At 40.5% G+C, this 21,288-nt stretch overlaps 1 protein-coding gene across 1 annotated transcript; it reads right to left on the bottom strand.

Moving 5' to 3' along the window:
* Positions 1-912: 912 nt before the first annotated feature.
* On the bottom strand, positions 913-16,762 carry nuak2 (NUAK family, SNF1-like kinase, 2). Its single transcript, XM_088338308.1, has 6 exons — positions 16,330-16,762; positions 8,429-8,549; positions 7,027-7,178; positions 6,103-6,168; positions 4,789-5,041; positions 913-3,398 (listed from the first exon to the last, which is right to left on the bottom strand). The coding sequence occupies exons 1-6, from the start codon at positions 16,552-16,554 to the stop codon at positions 2,347-2,349; spliced, it is 1,869 nt and encodes a 622-aa protein (XP_088194434.1). The 5' UTR covers positions 16,555-16,762; the 3' UTR covers positions 913-2,346.
* Positions 16,763-21,288: the final 4,526 nt, after the last annotated feature.

Genomic DNA, 21,288 nt, shown 5'->3' on the forward strand with positions numbered 1-21,288 from the left:
TTTACCCTTGGGAGGTGCTGAAAATACAGACCGTTTCTTTAAAGCTGGGTTGTCCAACTCATTTTAACTCCGGGGACAAATGGTAGAAAAAACATTCTGACGGGGGCCAGACTAGTAAATTAAAGGCAAAAAAGTGTGCCATAGCTGGAGGGCTAGGGGTATTTTCTGAGGCTCACAATTAAAATATAATTCAGGAAGGTGATATTTCAATAAAAAAACGATTAATCCGTTTTTTTTAATTAATATTGTTTCCCCTTTACTAAGATCTCATGTATTGTATTGTTTATCAACTGTGCATTTGTAAAAAAAAAAAAAGGAAGGAAACGAGTTAATTTGCACCAATTTATTCACCTCAGGGAAACTAATGCAGACTGGATAGGGACAATAATACCATACAAATAAAAATGTTTAATGAATTTATTTCTGCTTTTTATTCTGATTTGTTTTAACCTGAAGACGATAACTTTTCAGTTAGATTTTATATCTGTTTTAGAGAGGAGCTGAAGCTTCTTTAAACCACAGAAAAGACACTAATTTGCTTTTTTGTTTTGCTCTAAACAGCATATCTGTTCCCTGGTTTATTACTAGGAGTCACAAAATACAGATACAGTGTGTGCTTTGAGGGTGGTGCCTGCCTTTGGCAAAATCCAGTTGACATATTTAAAATTGCAAATCATTTTGTATTGCAATGCACCTCCTTTTTCTCTTATGCTTCTCTCAGCATTGTCTCGTGGGCCACATATAATTAATTGGCCTGCCACATTTGGTGCACGGGCACATGTGCTTTAAAGCTTTCAGATTTCATGTAAACATGTTTGAAATCTTTTGAGTGTTTAAAATGTACTGTCGCTAAAATGGGTCAAACATTTGCATAAAACATTGCATTCAAATGATTCACAGCATGAGGCAGTACAAGATTTTTTTTTTTTAATAAATGCCCTCATCCAAGTCACAAGAGTGTCATACAAGACAATACTTTGGTACATGAAAAAAAACAGTTTATAGCAAACTGTATTGAAATACCAAAATGCACAAAAAACTGAACAAATGTGCTCCTTTAACACTCCTTCAATTCTTGAAATGACAAGAACGGATCAAAATGTTGACAATTTCAATTCGTACACACAATCACATCTGCTTTACATTCCTGATGAGAATCACATTGTCAAAGAAACATAAACATTGCCTTCTTAATATTCCAGTTTTAGGAGAGGTTTGCAGTTTTGGATTCTGGGCATCGTTTGTTTTACATGAAATCAATATAATCATTTTAGCCCCACTTATGAAGTACATTTTGTCACTATTATTGGAAGGAATTCCAGTGTGAAATTAGACATAAAGACAAAAGCTGCGTATTTGTTACTGATACTTGCAAGGATTCAGGAGCATTATGCGGTGTGGGAATGTTGTTTTTACTAAAAGCGCTCTCATGAAAGTCTTAGGCAGAAGAACAAGATAATTTTAACAGGTTTTTGCCAATTCCCATAGAATTTGTATTCAAATGGATAGTGTGACTAAAGAATCCAAAAATACACAAGCACCGTCAGACATTATTTGCTTCAAGTTACACGTTAACATCAAGCTAATAAAGCTCACCTTTCACTCCAGACAACTGTTCTATAAAATCCCGGATTGGGACCGGAAAACAATTTGCTGAAAGTTGACAACCTGTGCACGTGCACTACTGGAAATCTGGGTGTTACTGCAGGTTCAACTGGTTACACGCGTTATGAGTCATTATGTCTAGATGTTATTCATGTCATTTTCTGAATGTGGACCAGATTATTTCAAAGGAAAACATGGATTGTAATTCATAGGTCCTGAACATTTGTGCAATCTTAATTCAAGACAACAGGATCCACAAGTATGAACAGGAGCACTCTTTGGCATTGTGAAATGTTGACGTTTGCTTGCATCATAAAAATGCTGTAAAAGCAGCAACAATTACTGGAATGAGGTGAACTCAAGTTGAATCTGACTGACAATGACAATGAATGATAAAAGTGCCGGGAAGCCATAAACGTAGAGGTTTCTGGAGGGTAAAGAAAAATAATTGGCTTGACAACCCCTAGATGACTGGTGTCCTACAATGTTAAAAATACATTCAAGTGTTGTGGGTTTTTTGGGGGGTTCATTCTCTGATATCAAAAATAAATTCTTACATCTTTGGCAGATTATTGAGCTCATCCAATGGATCAGTCTCCCATTTTACTATATGTTGAACTTAAAATGTAATAAAATAAGTCATTGAGTATTTGTCTTTCCCCTTTTTGGTTTGTGAAATTCCTGATTTTTTGATAATGTATTGTCAGAATGCGCTTTGGAGTACGATGGTGCTTAAAGCGTTCAGCAAGGAGCGGGGCTGTGAATCATCAAGGCCTGCTTGTAAGCTTCAGTGACATTATCGCAGTCAGTTATGGAGAAAGCGCTGTCAGCCACGCCCGCGTCATAGCACTTCCACTGCCTCTGCAGTCCATGTCCAAGAATAGCGTCTTCTTGAATGTCCAGCAGGTTGTCAGCAGACACGCATCCCCTCATGGTGGGCCTTCCTGCCTTCTCAGGATGCACTGGAAGTCCTACCCGGTCCGGAAGATCCAGCTGGTCGAACGACTCTGAAGACAATATACTGTCCTCGCTGATGGCGCCTCGGGATCTCACTCTGGCACCTCTGCTAGGCAATGAAACGTTCAGCTGATCCAATGAGCCAAACTCCTGCAGCTCGCCTGAGGAGAACTTTCCGTTTCGTTTGAGGATGCCTTTCCTGTTGGTTGATTCTGAAGGGCGCACTTCAGGTTGTTGGACCCAGCCAGAGTCACTGTTTTCAGGAGAAGAAGAATAATACCCAGATTCCTGCTCTGTTGGCTTCTTTAGGATACCTTTGCGGGGTAAATTGGCAGCAGAGGAGTTGTTGGCAGGAGTGGGCAAACCCAAAATGTTCTGCGGTTCTGATGAACTCTGAGCAAAGTTTTCGCTTATCGCCTTCTGTTTCAAACTGTTTTTTCTTTTCAAAATCCCTTTGGAAGGCCGAGTCTCTGCACCCCCTTCGTGGGTAGGCTGGGAGACATTATTCTCCTTGCGTGACCTTCGCAGAGAGCGTTGGCGTACGACATCGGCCCCGCCGCCACCTTGCGAACGAAGGAGGCAACGCATCTTGGAGCCGTTCTCCAGGAAGGGCCTTGATGTACGCCGCAGCCAGCTGGCCACGCCAGCCAGCCCAGCCGGGTGCTGAGTAGAGGTAGAAGTCGTTGACGTCATTTCCTCAACGTGGCTGGCCTTTGTCTCAACGACAAGGGACTGTTGGTAACCCCAGTTGAGCCACCAGTGTCCTGCTATCTCCTCGATTGTGGCTCTGCGCTCAGGGTTTACCATTAGCATCCAGCGAATGAGACCACAAGCATCTGATTAAAAACACACAAAAAAAGAAAATTGTTTCCATAAGTATTGACTGTTTTCGTGTGAGGACACGCGCATACCTGGATGTAGACAGTCTGACACACTGGTTGGGTCCGACAGACTCGGTTTGATGTTATAACCGGTCTACATTAATCTAGTTGGGATTTAAAATGAAAGGAATGTGTAAAGCGTTGTTTTTTGTGATTTTACCATTTATTTCAGTGTACTTATTAAAATTAATCCAATATGGCGGCGCGCACAGACGCTGTGGTTCTTGGCTCTTCCATTCAGTGCCTTTTTCTGTACACAAAAATGCCCTGAAAGTCGGTCTTTGGACTCTATCCACGCATACATCGACGTTACACAAGTACATGTTACAGGAGCTTGTCAACATCGGTTACCGACGTCGATACAACATCACAGACAAATTGCCAAGACCACTGGGTGCTCTGGATTGTTAAGGAAAGTGAGGAAGGCGGCGTCGAGAGAGAAAGAAAACACTACTGTTGTGGCTTCAAAACAACTCTGACAACTACAAGCAGAGTTGAGCCTGTATCTTACCAACACCAAATCCATTACCCATAAAACGGATGACCTGGTGCTACACCTTGCGGGAAACCGACTGCTGTATTTTAATCATCACAGAGACCTGGCTAATCTGATGCTAACCTGTAGCTGAGCGGCCGCTTGCTACGTCGCTTCTTGCACTGGAAGAAGCCCTCAATTTTGTTGTACTATTTTATAATAAAAATAAAGAAGATGCATTCATTAATTCATTTATTCATGCCATTACATGGTAAGTGGAGGCCAGAGCAAGAACCTCACTTGAAATGAGCCCTTCTGTTATAGTAGACGTGCGCCATAAACGCTAGGTGAAAATATTGCGCCGTTTCTCAGACAAAATTAGTTCTAAGGAAAGCCCTGGTTTTCATGAAAGCCTGGTGAAGAAGGGTGAACCCTTATCCGTGAAGTGGATGGCAGAGAGATAGGTTCTAATAAATGCAATGTGACCCCTGGGGATATCTCGAGAATGCTAAAATGCCTTGCTGATGATAGTGCGCTGTATGCCGCCTGAAATAAGCCCCAGAGATCACATTATTTCAAACCAAACTCCTACATCAGATGTTTTTTCTATCACGTATTGGTCTTGTTTGTACATCAGTGAACATTTGTTGTCGTAACTTAGCCCAAAATGTTTAGCGACAGCCAAACCAGAGCTTTGATCGCCATATTTCCAATGACAATCACAATAATATTGAGGTAAAAACACAGTTCAACCCCAACTAGTATGGCCGCCACTCCATGGGTTACTCAGATGTTGTCACAGGATTGTCCGGATGTGTTCACATGATTAGGAACAATCAATTAGCTAGAATTTTTTTTTTAAACACTCACCTGATGGTTTGTTTGGTTTCCGGTAATTTCCGGTGCTTATCTGCTGGACGAGTGCCCTGTGGTTATTTCCATCAAATGGCATCATGCCGTGGACCATTGTATACAACAGCACCCCAAGGGACCATGTGTCCACTTCCGGCCCCCGGTAGGGTCGACCGTTGACGATCTCTGGAGATGCATACAACGGGCTACCACAGAATGTCTGTAGGTACTCGTCTCTGTGGTAAAGGTTTGACAAGCCAAAGTCTGCAATCTGTAACATACATGTGGGATAATTACATTTAATTACTACTACAGTATGCACATAAAAAACCTGCTGGCACACAAATTACACTGAGTTCAAAAGTACTGCGCAAACCAGGTCACACGAGCCAATAACATTTTGGTTTTGGCCTCAGGTGTGCGGGGGCACTTTCTGGAGGAAAAGGGTACAACGCTAAAGACAAGATAACTAATTACGTTAGATACTATATATAATAAAGTTGGATAATTTGGGTTCTCAGCCCCCAAATTCCTCTTAAAAACGGTGAACTGCTCGTTTCCACAACGCATATACTCTAAATACAAAACAATACGGTGACATCTGAAAACATTACAGGTGCCCTTCTGGAGGATAAATTAATAGATGTTTTTGACAACACTAATCGTATAATTTGTAGCAGGAGAGAAACAGGAGGTTTGACTGTACTTTATTTAATATTTTCTATGTCATGATGATATTTTAACTCTTGCAGCGACAAATCAAACAAAGGCCTCAATTTACACTGGGTAAGTTATCTCTCTAACTTGGTACAGTTCCCTTTTGGTATCATCTTAGTCATTGTCCGGAATACCATGGAAACCACCGACGACAATAACAGAAAAGGACGACTTCTTACATCTCTGTTGCAATCTGACCCTATTCCTCACAGTATGGTTGTTTATTGGGATGTAAAAAGTGCCCCTAAGCGGTCTTCTACAATTATAGGCCTCACATCATATTTTACGCGACAGTGCTGAATGAGTTCTACAGCCAATTGCCTCGATCGCCAAATTTGCCACTCAAGTGTGCACGGGGCTTAATCAAGACAATTTAAGGCATGTTTTTCAAGTGAAAACATGCAATGCTTGGATGATTTTCTGTCTAAACATGACCTTAAATGACCTCTGTCGCGTTTCGACTATTTGGGGTCCCACAAAACTATTTTTAGGAAATCCTTTGGGTGGACTTTCGCTTCAGAAGTTACACTGTACACTGTTCAAGTTTAAATCTAACACTGGTAATTAGCTGTGTTTTGGACACAACTATATAATGAGTAACAGAGAACTGCATACCTTGACATTGCTATTGCCATCAAGTAAAATATTTTCCAGTTTTAGATCCCGGTGAACTATTCCATTCTAGAAGAAAAGGTAGAAAAAAAAAATAGTTAATATGCGTTATTTTCACAAAAGGGTATCTTAAAATTCCTTACTACACAATCAGTGTCATTCCACTAGGTAAACAGATTGTTTTCCCCCAGGTTGCCACATATTTTCTCTTCCTAGTGTATCATCTACGCCTCATGGTCCTCAGCTCTGCAGGGGGGCATGCCTTACACTAATGTTTGCCTTCAAAAAATGCAGGTCACATGTTCCTTAAAAGGAATGGACACTAGTAGCCATGGACATTCTTCACATAGTGCAGTATGAATTTGACAAAAAGATCTATTGTCCATAGATTTTAATTTAGGAAAAATATATCCAACCTGTTACGACGGCACTTTTACATAACGGGCCAATAAAACCAAAACAGGTGGTGGCCATCGAACATGATGGGGGGTCATTTACTCTGTAAATATTATCTACTGCACATCGACTCGAGTCCTAGCTTTTGAACTGCCGGATGGTGTGCGAGTGTGCTTATTCAGTTCCAATACGCCCTCATTAGTGACTGTATATGTGTTTGTAGTGGATGATTGGCCTTCAGCCCTGACACCGCCATTCTCTCTAGTGTTCGTTTTACTCTTCATTGTTCTCCTTGCTTCAGTGTTCCAATCGGCCAGCTGACAGTTAGTAATGGTCATTATGTAACAGCGGGTGGTTCAAGTAGCTGTGGAGGAAAAAGGGCTGGGCAACTGGTTTCAGCAGAAATCTTTGCTATTGGTGTGCAGATAGCGGAGGGGCCCCTAATGCAAAACGTCTGCTAGGTCCAGCCATTATGATGTGTACAAATTTGTATTCATTGGACGAACGCATCCATTTTGAACGTGTTCTCACCTGATGGCAGTAGTGCACAGCAGACACAATCTGCCTGAAAAAGTGCCTCAATTCCCGTTCAGCAAGGTGCTTCTTATCGCAGATATAGTCGTACAAGTCTCCTCGGCTGGCATACTCCATCACAATCACGATTTTGTCCTTGTTCTCGAATACTGAAGGAAAACAAACGTTCTTTTAAAAAAATGTACCGAGTGGCAACACTTGGCACTTAAAACGATGAGCAATCTAGCCAACGGAGCCTGTGAACTCATGTTCCGTTTGAATGTGTTTAAAAAACAAATAAGGCACAGCAATTTGTTCTTATCCCTGCTAGCTTGAAGCAAAAATGTATCCATTATTGGCTTACAAGTACTTGGCAATAGGGATGTAGTGAGGTGACGTGCAGTCGGGTGGCATTGCCTTATGGAATTATGAAATTAAAATGCACTAAATTGTTCTATTAATTCAGTGAGATCTTTTCACAATGCCAAGATCTTTCTCATTTAACTTGATAATTTTGGATTTTCTTTTTCAAAATAATTGCAGAATTTCATGAATATTATCAATACAATTAGTAACTCATTACAATGCTGAACATCTGCAGATCCAGAGTGAGGCATGCAACTCTCATGTCTTATGGCAGAGGTCGATACTGAGACCCAGGTTCGGATTTGGTGCATCCATAAGCCCCAAACAATAGAGATGGTGATAGTATTATCAGGCTAACATCAAACCAAGCCGACCAGTATTTTTTTCTCATTGCATGGGCTTTTTTATAGAATAAAGAGTTACCTATCCATTGACGCTTTCATTCAAAATGAGCAACCCAACTGATGTGTCGGGAGTCATTAGGTGACCAAACCCCCCAATTCCAACACCTAATGCCGAGCGCCAAGCAGGGAGGCAATGAGAACTAATGTTGCTAGGTATGACCCAGCTGAGGCTTGAACCAGCGACCTCCCAGTCTCAGGACTGACATGATTTAAGCTACACAACCAATAGAGAATATTAAACATGACAAATCCAAACAGACCACATTGAGACTGCTGTTCTAAAGAAAAATCTGTCCTGAAAAAGGTTTTGTTTTCCCTTAATTCAGAGATCCTTTACACAGGCCAAACAAATTGGGATACCCGATGCAGTGACTAGCGTGCATTGAGGCAATCTTGATTTGGGGAGCTGGAAGACACAAGGCCTCGTGCGCCACCGACAACACTTCTGTTGTGATGCAACACGGAGTCAGCAATTATGTAACAGGGAATCCTTTTCCACAAAGGACTTGCGTGCCTACACTCAAAATCCAAATAATCACAGACCGATATAGACAACTCCTCTAATGGGTATCACGTTCCGCACATGACGTGCGTGGCCAAAATAAGGGGCCCATTCGAAACAGAAAGCGCGCATTGTATGGTGCACATACCTTCATATATAGTGATGATGTGTGGGTGACACAGCGATGACATGATCTCAATTTCTCGGCGAATGTGCACCAGGTCTTGCTCATCCTTGATTTTCTCCTTTCTAATGGACTTAATGGCAACCTTTAAAAAGACAAGAATAGATTAAGATAATTAAGTGTTTGTAGAGGTCATAAAATATTTGTATCATCTAATCATAAATGAAACACCGGGTTTATTAATTATACAACTTTAGGGCCCTTTTAATCTGTTATATTGTCAATTAATTAGATAGTATTTGTGTAATGAAAAAAAAACATCGGTTCAACTTCAATACCATTGTAGAAAATAACAATGTGAATTTAGTTATGCAAAAATGTTAAAATATATTGATATTCATAAGATACACATGACTTCTGTGGCCTTACGAATATAAAGTATCTTGAAAAAATATTAAATATACTAAATTTTCAAAGTGTTTTGCAATTTGTTTATTTACTTAAAGAATTTATTTACTTAAATGAAATGAAATGAAATGATCTGCATTTATATAGCGCTTTTCAAGTCAAGACTTCCCAAAGCGCTTTACAGTGTGCTTCACATTTCCCGATAGCGGCCGTGCAGCAATGTAAGGCGCTAACCTGCTTATTGGGGGCATTAGGGGTTCAGTGTCTTACCCAAGGACACTTCAACATGTAACTCGGAGGAGACGGGATTCGATCCCAAGACGAGCGCTCTACCTCCTGAGCCACTGCCGCCCCTAAAAAGCATTACTTTCCTTCATTGATGATTAAATAAATGACTAGGCTTAATTTCTACAAAAGAATAGTAAGAATTTGTGTATTTTTTTTTTTTTATATTTCAAGAAAATCGTTTCACTAAAAAACTTTTTGGTGTCCTCTGTATTACCTGATTCACCTACTGCCACCTACGGGTGTTTACGTCAAAGTTATAATATAATGTGACTAGTCTAGCCGTATACGTTGATTTCAATTATATTGAATCGGACTGTGTTAAAAAACAAACTAATGAAACGAAATACGGTAGTCCTTTACTACTCCGCGGCCTCAGTGAACCACGGGTTGAAAAATATTCCGCAATCCATTATTCCCGATTTCATATTTCTGCAAGTGGGGGCTGGTAGAGTGTATTTTTTGTCTGGCCTGGTGGCTCTTTTTTACTGCCCTGGCCACCAAAAGTGAACTGCACTCCTGCGGCCGCACACAGTTATTCCCGACCGCACATTGCTGCGCGTGGGGACTGTCAGAGCACATTTTTTTGTCCGGACTGGCGTCTCTCTCTTTTTTTTATGACTGTAATTTCCAGCTATGACGAAGTGCACTCTTGAAGCCGTGATCCATTCCCAAATTCCTTATTGCTGCAAACAGGGACCAGCAGAGGGCCATTTTGTCGGGAGGTATGCTGTTTTGGCCGGCCTAAAATGAATTGCACGATTGTGGCTGTGATCCATTATCTCCGGTCGACTTGTTGAGAACAGGTGCCAAAAGAGTCATGCGTGATGGCTTTTGTTCCGTTTTATTTGCTTAAAATGAACTGCACCCGAACGACTGCAATCCATTATATCCGGTTGACTATTCTATTGCTGCAGTCGGCAGAGCACATGTTAAAAATGGGGGGGGGGGACTGCTTCGTGGAATTTTACAAATTCCAGCTGGGTTCTGGTTCCTATTTACCTTGATAAACGAGGTAAAGCAGTAAAATTGCTTCAGGATACAGAGTCCTAATATCAATTATTAATTTCATAATCAATGGAGTTGTCAATTAAATTAACTAATTGTTGAACTTCAACACTATAGGCAAGACACAAAATGGATTATCAGCTCCATTGACAGTAAATTACAGCCAGTAGGTCTTAGAAGGGAGAGAGAGAAATTACACAGCAGTTAATGATAGTTCATTTATGGATACTGTCAAGCACTGTCCTCTAAATGGGCTCCTGTACCAAATACTCAATTGGGACTTGTAAATAAAAGGCTTTTCACAAGCCTTTATCCATTTGTTGGATCTAGGATGCCGGGCATTCCTCACCACTCTACCTCGAGGTTAAAGAAGCGTCATCGTAAGGCAGCAGATGTTGTTTGGGGTAGCCTGTTCGTTTGCATAGCCTTCAGGCAACCCGACAGACGAGCGGACGCAGCGGAGAATTGTCATATCGGGTCCACCATGCAACCCGGCTGTGACTCACTGTCTAGTCTGGTCGTGTGTCAGTGCAGGCCTCACGCCGCTTAAACTCCCTTTTCCTGACTTTTGCGAACTCAGATTTCCTGCGTTTGTTTGAATAGCTGTCAGTCGGGGCCCGCTGGACTCGCGATGACTTCACACCCCGGTGAGGTTATCCGAGTTTGCGTTCGACCTATGTCACTGTCAGTTTGTTTTACGCACTAGGCACCCGCCGACGAAAAATTTTTGGGCTCCAGGACAAACACGGCTCAACTGCAACTGCAGTACCACCCAGGAAGTAGAATAACAACTGACACATGCCACCACTTGACCTTATTAGGAGGTTGTTTTAGTTTCCGTTTGCAGATTCAGACAGGTATTTAGGGATATTCCATGCTGCTTTTTTCCCTAGACATTGTTAAATTAATAGTTGTCAATGAAACCAGTTATCGATACTAGTATAAACATTTTGGGATGCATGATATTTATGGGACTGATATTTATAGGATAACACTACATTTTTGGAATAGTTTTTACTCAAGCAGTATCATTTTTTGTTATAAAAAAATACAATAGGACTACATACTATAATAGTTACACTGGAAAGAAAAGTTCTTATCCCATTGGCAGAAAACGTGGCTTATTTCAAGTAGTAGTATCTTTTTATTTTTACCATTTTAAACCAGTTTAACTGTAGAAGAATAAAGAGAATATTCAAAATGAGCAGAATTGTCTAACTAACTTATGAGTTTTTTTTTTACTGATATTGAAAAATATTTCTTAACATGGGCAAAGTTTTCTACGAATTGCTTTGGGAGAATAGTGTTTTTTTTTGTGATACCAGAAACACATATGAAAATATAGTAAAAGGATAAAAGTAATACTTTTAAATGCATTCTCTGCCAATTGGGTACATCCATTATCTGCACCGCTTATCCTAAGTAGGGTCTCGGGTGTGCTGGAGCCCATCCCAGCCATCTTCGGGCAGTGGGCAGGGGACACCCTCAACTGGTTGCCGGCCAGTGGCAGGGCACACAGACTCAACAGACACAGACACAACTCACTCGCTCATTCACACCTAGGGACAATCTGGATCAGCCAATACACCTGACATGCATGTTTTTGGAATGTGGGAGGAAACCCACGCAAACACGGGGAGAACATGCAAACTCCACACAGGAAGGTTCGATCTCATGACCTCAGAACTGTGCCGCGGACGCACTAACCTCTCAGCTGCTGTGCTGCTCCAATTTGGTAGTTTTTTTCAAATGTGTAGTCAGTAAAAACACACATACCTAGTATACATACACTGTACATAACGTCCTTTACTGTAACAGTATTTATTTGGAGAAGGAGGACATTATCGGTAAGAAAAATCATGCATCCATAGTATTTAATACATTCTTGAAAAAAGTTTCTAGTTTTACCCAGCTACCCACAATGTACACGTCTTTCTACTTCAAGAATGCTTCTTGTTGTTTAAGAATTACAGTTTGGATTTATGCCCAATAGTTTTTCAATTGAGGCTCAGGTATTTCGTCATTTCTCTGATCGTATTAGATTTTAAACATTGCACTATTTTGATGCCTTTTGGATTCTTTTCTTTCATTTTTTCACATTGTCCTTTTTTAGGCTCAATAAATGATTGCGAAAGTCTTTCCTTTTGAGTGCTTTTTTAAAGGACTTAAATTAGGATCCTCACGCCTTTATTTGAATTCCGTTTGTGTAGTGACGATGAGTGTGGTTTTGGCCTAAGTGTCCATCCGTGTGCTAGATGAAGAATTTTCTTTTTGTCGTAAGCTGTAATGTCTTTGCACTACTTTGTCCTATCAGCAGCAAAGCAGGTATAAAAAAGTAACAAAAACTGAGGAGTGTCATAGTTCAACCAACATGAGGCTATTTAGGCAACACTTTACTGGAGGCTGTTCTCAAAAAGCCAGTTTTGGGGTCTTATCAGTATTATGACGGCAGGACGTCAGCAGGAGTGATTCTCAGACACCAACTCACGTCCTGCGGTGTGTGTGGGCGTTGATGTTCGCCGACACGACTAAACACGTCCTGTGACGTTTTGTGATGTGACGAGTGCTGGCGTAAAAAGGGAAATTCCATCTGTGAATGCATTTTCACACGAAAACCCTCGACAGTGAGCTTTTGTGATAAACAAGACGTCTTGGTAGACACACCCACGATGCATTTGGTTCATGGATTCGATCAAGCAGTGTGTGTGTTTGGAAAAAGGCAGGGGTGGAAAACCTCACATTCCAGTCGTAGCTAGGAGATAGATCGGCAAACTGAAAAATTAGAGACAAAGGGCTGTGCAAATGGGAGATATAAGGACATTGCTGGACGTTAGTGCAACCCAAGACCTTGAAATTACTCAAATGGAAGTGGTGAATTAAGATAAAGGTCAATAGAATCCATGACTCTATTTTTTTTTAATCAAGGTGTACGGCAGAACTAATTCTGCAATCATGTAAGCCATATTCAGAATGAAACTACAATTTTGGCTGAGTAAAATTGTAAATGTGAAATGCAATGAAATACCATTAACACACTGTAAAATTTTCACCCATTTCGTGTTTCAATTCAGTTCATGGGTATCTATGCCACAAGGTGGAAAGATGGAACCTCATTCTGAAATTAAGTGAATAACGTAATTTCTGGATTATAAGGCAGACTGTTAAAATGTTCATTTATGAGATTCTTTTTACATAAAAGACACACTCGAGTATAAGGCGCATGGAATTAAAACCCGTAAGAAAGAGGGTTGCATTTTGAAAAAACTCAGAAGCTGACAACACAATATGTCAGAACCAGAACAGACAGTGGACCCAGACGTGTATCGTTTTCACACAAGCTTTATTTCACGGGAACGGGGCAGTCATGCGCGGGAACACAAACGCCAGCGATTCGGCGATCGCTGGGCAGAAGAGATCGAAACCCGACAGGACAGACGGGATCGATACCAGATACAGGATACACAAGCAGATACCATACAGGGCGGGACAGATGGGATCGATACCGGACAGGACAAGACGGACGGGATTGATACCGGATACTGCAGCAAGATACCGGACAGGACGGGACAGACGGGATCAATACCGGATATTGGAGCAAGATACCGGACAGTACAAGACGGACGGGTTGGATAACGGATACTGGAGTAAGATACCAGACAGGACGAGACAGGCGGGATCGATACCGGATACTGGAGCAAGATACCAGACAGGACGAGACAGACGGGATCGATACCGGATACTGGAGACTAGAGCAAGATACCGAACAGGACGAGGCAGGCGGGATTGATACCAGATACTGGAAACACGAGCAGGATACCGGACAGAGTCAAAATACAGGTCCTGCAAGTGCAGAGGTTCGTCGACGGACTGACAAGGAGTGAATGAGAGGACAAAGTTTGAATCGGCAAAAATCTGGCAACGAGCAGCAGCTGGCGCCAAACGGGCGGGCCCAAGTGAGGGCAATGGGCAACCGTGACACAATAAGCTCGATTTATTTATAAATGACTACCAGATGTACTAGATTTTATTTCTAGGTACGCATTTCTGATTTTAATAACTGTATTTCTGGCGTACAAGGCGCACCAGATTTAAAAGGGTACTTTTGAATTTCTGTCAATGTTTTCTTTTTATAATCAGAAATATATGGTACACTAGAGAGAGATTTGGTTGAGGCGCAAATGATTAATAGTATGGCTGTATGTGTGGGGCAAATTATTCTATGTTTATAAATAAAAAGAAATTACTTTTTATTTTTAAACGTAAAATAATTTGCGCCACATTGGATTGATGGCATGAAAATTGTTGGGAAGAAAAGATCCCCAAGAACTGTATTTTTATTGTAAAATGGTAACGGACTTTGAAGGACTACTTCATTTGTCATCATTCAAGGTCTGGGCGGTACATCTAATAAAGAAAATCTGGATTTCGTGAATCAGTCTGGAGAATTACAATTTGAATGTATTTAAAACCATAAACTATATTTACAGGAAGTTTAATTGATTAAAAAGAAACCACACATATCCTGTGTAAAAAAATAATTGATTTGGATTCCAATCGTACTAGTGACGATTCGGGGAGTTCTTGATTTTAAAAGACGGATTTTTGCATTCATTTGATTAATTGCCCGACCTTACGTCATTCTAAGAATATAATCATAGCATGTGACTTGGCTGGGATTCATTAAATACTGCATTTATTTTTTTCATCAAACTTCCTTAATTTATTTTAAGTGCCTGACTTGCCCACATTCCTTTCCCAAAGCATCAGGGATTTTCTTTTTGAAGCGAGAAAGCTTTGTGTGCACCGACACTTTTATGAGGTGCATTCAATCTCTTTAGTGTAGTCTTTTGTGATAGCAGCACATTCTTCACACGTTGCAGAGTCCGCTGCTAAGATGAAGGACAAGAATTGCCTTCAGATTGTGACATACAGCAGTGTTTTACAGTTTTTTCTTTTACTGGATTTATGGATCACTTTCTCACAGTGATGTGCAGCCACGGGAGGCATGGGAGGCAGTGCCTCACCTGTCATCATGGAAACAGAAAATGAAATTACAGGGTAACCTTGTTTATCGCGGGGGTTACATTCCAAAAGGAACCCGTGATAGGCCAGATCCATGTAGTAGAAACCTTTACTTTTTCACGGTTATTCTACCACGAAACACATTATTATACATTGAAAACAACAAACAACGAACCCCTTTCTTCATGCTCAAGCCTTTGTTTAACAAAAAAACTAAACTCTACCTGTATACATTTATGTATTTTTACCAATACCTACTTTTTTTAAGGACTGTTTAGCCAATCAAAAAGCAGAACAATGCATGATGAAAATTCATGAAGTGTAAGACCCTGAAGGGTAAACTTTATAATCCCGTGATCTAAAACCTACATGAGGGCAAGGGAAAACTTCAGCATGGCAATAATGAAGAAACCTTGAGAAGGGCTTTAACCAATCAGATTTTTATTTGGTCAGGGCCTTCTAGCTGGCCTACGGAAATGTCAGCAGTTTCACAAACTTTGATTGGCTACAGGATTGGATTGGAAACAGAAGTATCAAAGAAGTATAACACTTTTTCCCCCTATGCTACAGTTTATGATTTCCATTCATCCATTATCTGCACCGCTTATCCTCAGTAGCATCGCGGGGGGCTGGAGCGCATCGCGGGGGGCTGGAGCCCATCCCAGCAATCTTCAGGCAGTGGGCACAGCCTGAACTGGTTGCCAGTCAGTTGCAGGGCACACAGAGACAGACAACTCACTCTCTCATTCACACCTAGGGACAATTTTGGAGCTGACAATTAACCTGACATGCATGTACTTGGAATGTGGGAGGAAATTTGAGTGCCCAGAGTAAACCCACGCAAGCACAGGGAGAACATGCAAACTCCACACAGGAAGCTCCGATGTCATGACCTCAGAACTGTGCCGCACATGCGCTAACCACTGCGCTGCAGTGCTATCATTTTATATGGTAATATATCATATTCCTCTGCAAATAATAAGAAGATAGAGATATCTGTATTATTGCTGTAAATCTGACCTCACCGCACGTCACTGCTTTCTTACCACATACAAGTACGCATTGCAAAAGGCTGGTCCACAAATATAACTTTGATTTATGACCGGGTATTCAAGAAGACAAGATACACTCAGATCTTCATCACAAGAATCACACTAAAATAAATGACGATAATTGATATATTGATTTAATATGAACCTTACCAGTCTGCCTGATCTCTCCCTGGCTTTCTTCACTTTGCCATATGTCCCCTTCCCAAGCGTCTCCAGGAACTCGTAGCGATGTTTCAGGTTGTGTTTGTGGTGGTGTCTCTTCACCGCTTGTTTCTTCACCTGCACTGGCGGGATCGGAGATCTGATTTCGGCTGAAATGCTCTCGACTGGGGGCCAGCAGGTTGCCGAGAGCCGGCCAACGCTGGATCCCTCCATCCTGACCTGACAATTGACGAATGCCCCTGTTTATGTCGGGGTAACTTAAACTTGAAAACGCGTCCCAAATGGTTTCCGATGCAACTAATGAGATTTTCCCTTGTTCGAGACCCGCCACTAGAATTTCCTGGACAACTTGCGTGGAGTCAGAAAAGTGAAACTTGGGATCCGGGAGGTTGCACCAACAGGTACTTTACAACAAGGTGGGAGGTGCGTTTTCTTTCTTTGCACGTCACAGAGTCAAGGGGCGGGGTTGCGTGTGAGAAAAAGAGCGCTTGATGATCGCGCCGGTCAATGCATCTGTCAATGTTTGAATTAAAATTGAACTATCTTGAATTGTAAAATATCTTTATTTTGCTCGGTATCCGTCAATTCTGTGCCCATTTTCAATATTTCTGAACCTAATTTCAATACAATTCCGCCTGTGATGTATTGTGAGTTATTGACAAACAATTCAACTCTTCTCCGCCCCTCAGGGATCGTTGAGACAGAATGCAAGCGCACAGATACTATTGCGGTAAACAAATAGGTTCAAAAACAATCATGTGGGTTTAAAAAAAATGTGAAATGGGAATACCAAAACGAGTTCTTCTTACTATTACAGTAATCGCCACTAGACTTATTTAACCTAGAGTGCGTCGTTTGAACGTTAAACATTTTCTCAATTAACTAATTCAACGCTGGACGTTTTTCTCAAATTACGGGTGCCAGCCAATTTGGACAATTGACTAAATTTTGAGGGCCTAAATAAATCTTATTTTTGTTGCAGCTTTATAGGCATAGGACATCAAAAGAAGGCTTGTATTCTCATCTTTCATTAGCAAAAAAGTATGTTTCTAGTTTTTACCATTGTTTAGTAAACATCCATCTATCTGCACCACTTATCCTCAGTAGGGTTGCGGGGTTGCCGGAACCCATTCCGGCCATCTTTGGGCAGTCGGCAGGGGACACCCCGAACTGGTTGCCAGCCAGTTGCAGGGCACATAGAGACAGACAACTGACTTTCATTCACACCTAGGGTCAATTTGGACTGGCCAATTAACCTAACATGCATATTTTTAGAATGTGGGAGGAAACTGGAGCGCCCGGAGGAACCCCGCGCAAGGAGGTTTGATCTCATGATCTCAGAACTGTGCCGCACACGTGCTCACCACTGCGTCGCCGTGCTGCCTGTTTAGTAAGCCGAAGTTGAACATTACTTGAAAATACTTGTTCCCAAGAAAACTGAGAAAAAACAACTTTTTGTAAAAGCATGCATTTTCACCAGAACTTTTTTTTTTTGCATCTGCGATAACTCGAAAATCTAAACAATGCTTTCCATAAACACAATGGTACTTTGCTTGCAAAATAACATTTTTATTTGTAAGAACTTGAACTGATACATGAACTATGCATGAACTTTGCAGAGCCCAAATGTTTGATCACACAGTTTTGGTCACCATGGTGATCGCTTTTCCTCTGCGACTGTGTTCCTGCGGACCTGCACGAAACGTCAAATCTCTATGACCAGACGATGACGATGGGACTTTGTCATATTTTTTTTGAAGCTCTGTTGAGGAGTTATCTGCCCATTTACTCTTTGTCCATAACTCGCGACTCTCACAACACTGCTTCATTATGCCTACTTGCCATATGGGGCCACTCACACACACACACACACTCATTCTCAGAAAAAAGGGAGCAACATTGGGAATTTGGGCTTCCTCGATGTGTGCACAAAATAAAAAAATAAAACTTTTTTTAAGTTTTAACATTAACGGACAATGCTTCTGAAAACGTATTTATGCGTTATGGCACTGAATCGGGTAAAATGCTGGAAGTAGAATATTTTATCTCTTCATTATGTGTTAACAGTTGTCAACTGAGTTCAAAGAGCATTTATAATGTTTTTTTATCACGCCTATTTGCTTTTATCTTTTATCAGAGCTGTTCAGGATTCGCAACACATTAGGACGCAGGAAAGGGGCAGAAGAGAGTTGGGCTTGAGAGGTATTTAATGCTCGCCCCTGTCTTTTTTTAGTGTAGCCTGAAGATGAAAAAAAAAGTTTATTTGTAGTTGAGGAATGAGCTGACTGAGGCTGCAATAAGGACTTTAAGTCAGGAGTTGGCAGCAGAGAGTAGTAAAATACTATGTTGTGGATACCACCTTTAAAATGTTGAAAACTAAATATTTGCTCTATCAATTGTTGAGTGCGTTGTTTAAGGTTTCCTAAAAAAAGTTGAAAGTAGTAGCCTTTACCATGTTTTTCTACCGCACCATTTCTCATTATATCTGACCTTTATCTGAGCTGTTTGGGTCCCGCAACACACAAGAAGCAGAAAATGAACGAGCGGGGTGGGAAGTATTTCATGCCTGTGCTCGCGGTTTTCTGTTGGTGTAGCAAAAAAATGGTGAAAGTAAGAAAAGGCCTGTTTCAAGTACAGTCCAAACGCCAAACCAAACCCTAAAAAAGACCTGCATACACTTGCACTTGCCACACAAGCAGCTTGACAAAGGTTACAATGATGATTTAAGCCAGAAGATTGCATTACCAAGTAGAATATTTTTTAAATCCTTACAGCACCTTTAAGTATATGTTAACAATGTCCTACTGAGTTCAAAGAGCCCTTATTGTCCTCTGCGCCTATCTGCTCCTATCTTACTTTTAGCAGAGCTGTTCTGGGAGGAACAATTTAGGTTTGAGGAATGGGGGACGGGGAGAATGCTGTAGGGTAACGTTAAACTTGTCCCCGCAGGTTTTATTCTTATTTCTGTTTGTCAGTGTAGCTTGAAAATGGTGAAAGTAAGAAAAGGCCTGCTTCAAGTCGTCCCAATGTCAACCCGAACTCCAAGAAAGATGAAAAAATAAGAGTTCAGTCGAGCACGTCCAAGAAATGCCCGTACTTGCATGTACATCATGAATAAGCTGACTGAGGCTGCAATGATGACACCAGCCAGGAGATGGCGGCATAGAGTAACAAAGTTCCAAATTCCGTACAGCTCCCATTCATTAGCAGAAGAGTTTTATTTTATTTTTCCGCATGTATTGCTTCCTTTCAAGCATGTTGCAACAGACGTCACATCACAAAATTGACAAATCACTCGAAAAGGAAAAATGAATGATCGGTTGTCCTCGAAATAACTTTGGATGATTCTTATAATTGTGATAAAAAAATTTCTCAAACTTCTCCGAAACCCAACAATCATTACGACACACATTTTCTCTTTATCGAGAAATGACCACAATAAAAATGTTCAAGTGTAAAGAAACACAGGTACACGGTTTAATCAGGTTTATAAAATGATTCTGAACCACGTGTTAACCTGAAATATTACGCCATCTAGTGGAAGATTCGGCAATAACCCTGGAAAATGCTGACCTTAGATCACTTTTGGTAAGACATGCGTGTGGAGCGTAACAACCTTTAAAAGCAAAACATAATAAAAATAATAATAATATTAATAATAATAATGCTACAAACAAGTGTATCTACCATTAACGATACGTTACATTGGTAGTCAGTTCATAACATACTTGAATACTAGGAACATCTTTGAGTTTTTTGTCCTTTTTAGATCTGCGTTGTGCAATCGGATTATATACAGTCGCCATGGAGAAAAACTTTTGACTCTATTTTGGGATTTTAAAAATATACAGATGTAAAGTGGAGTAAACCAATGCAAAAAAATACCATTGCGGGTACTAACCACAAGAGAGCATCAACGATTCATAGTTTGAAACGTTTTTTGATCACAACTGAACTAACACACATTTATGCAACTTATTCACTGGAAATGCTTCGACAAACATATATTTATTTCACTACTTTGAATGGCATTATGTATTGTTTTCACTGCTATCTCGTTATATATGTATATTTGACACTTGTGATCTTTCATAACTTACAGTGGTGTTTTGGAAGTTTTATACAGATGAAAGTTAAAACAGAATGTCGCATAAAGATTGAATTACAAAGTCACGTTTATTTGTAACTGTTCTAAATGAAAAACGGATAATAAATTACGGCCATTTTTAACATCATGATCCAAATATTTATGGAATTATTTAGATGGCGACCTATACAAATCAAAGCAAATTATAAACTATGAGTATTTTCATAAATATGCCAAGGACAATACTGTATATGTAATAGGAGCTGCTAGCAGTATAATTGCAGGCCAGAAATGTATTTTTTCTCCTTTTTGTGAGAAAGGTTTTGTTTTCTTGTTTTGATTTGAATATGCCTTTTTTCGGCAAAGAACATTGGAATAAGGGTATGTACTTAAAGGGATACAGGGTGTGTCATTTAGCCGTTCTCAGTTGTGAAAAACTTAATTCATTATAAAAAACAATATTTATTTAAATAATAAGCAAAAATGCATGAACCATCACATCAATTGTCATTTTATTAGATACTCGTTGTTTGAGAATATAGCATTTGTTTCAAGTAACATGAAACTCAGCTAATACACAGTAGTTGTCTGTCATCTTGCTGCTGTGAGGTATACATACACAAAAAATAAAAAAAAAACCTTGAAAGGCTGCGCAAAAATATGCAAACAAAAATAGTGTTTTAAGGTCTCTCTGAGACAATGCACTTGGTATTATTCCTTGTGCTTTGTAGCACAGTTTCAGTTGCATGACGCAATCCAGCGGTATCTAGTGTTCAAATAATACACACTGTTCCTTTAAAACAGGGTTGTCAAACTCATTTTTAGCAAAGGCCACAAACACGTTATTTCTGTCCTCAAAG

The sequence above is a fragment of the Urocampus carinirostris genome, chromosome 6 (assembly GCF_059441175.1).
Source record: "Urocampus carinirostris isolate Australia breed hairy pipefish chromosome 6, RoL_Ucar_1.0, whole genome shotgun sequence".
NCBI lineage: Eukaryota > Metazoa > Chordata > Actinopteri > Syngnathiformes > Syngnathidae > Urocampus > Urocampus carinirostris.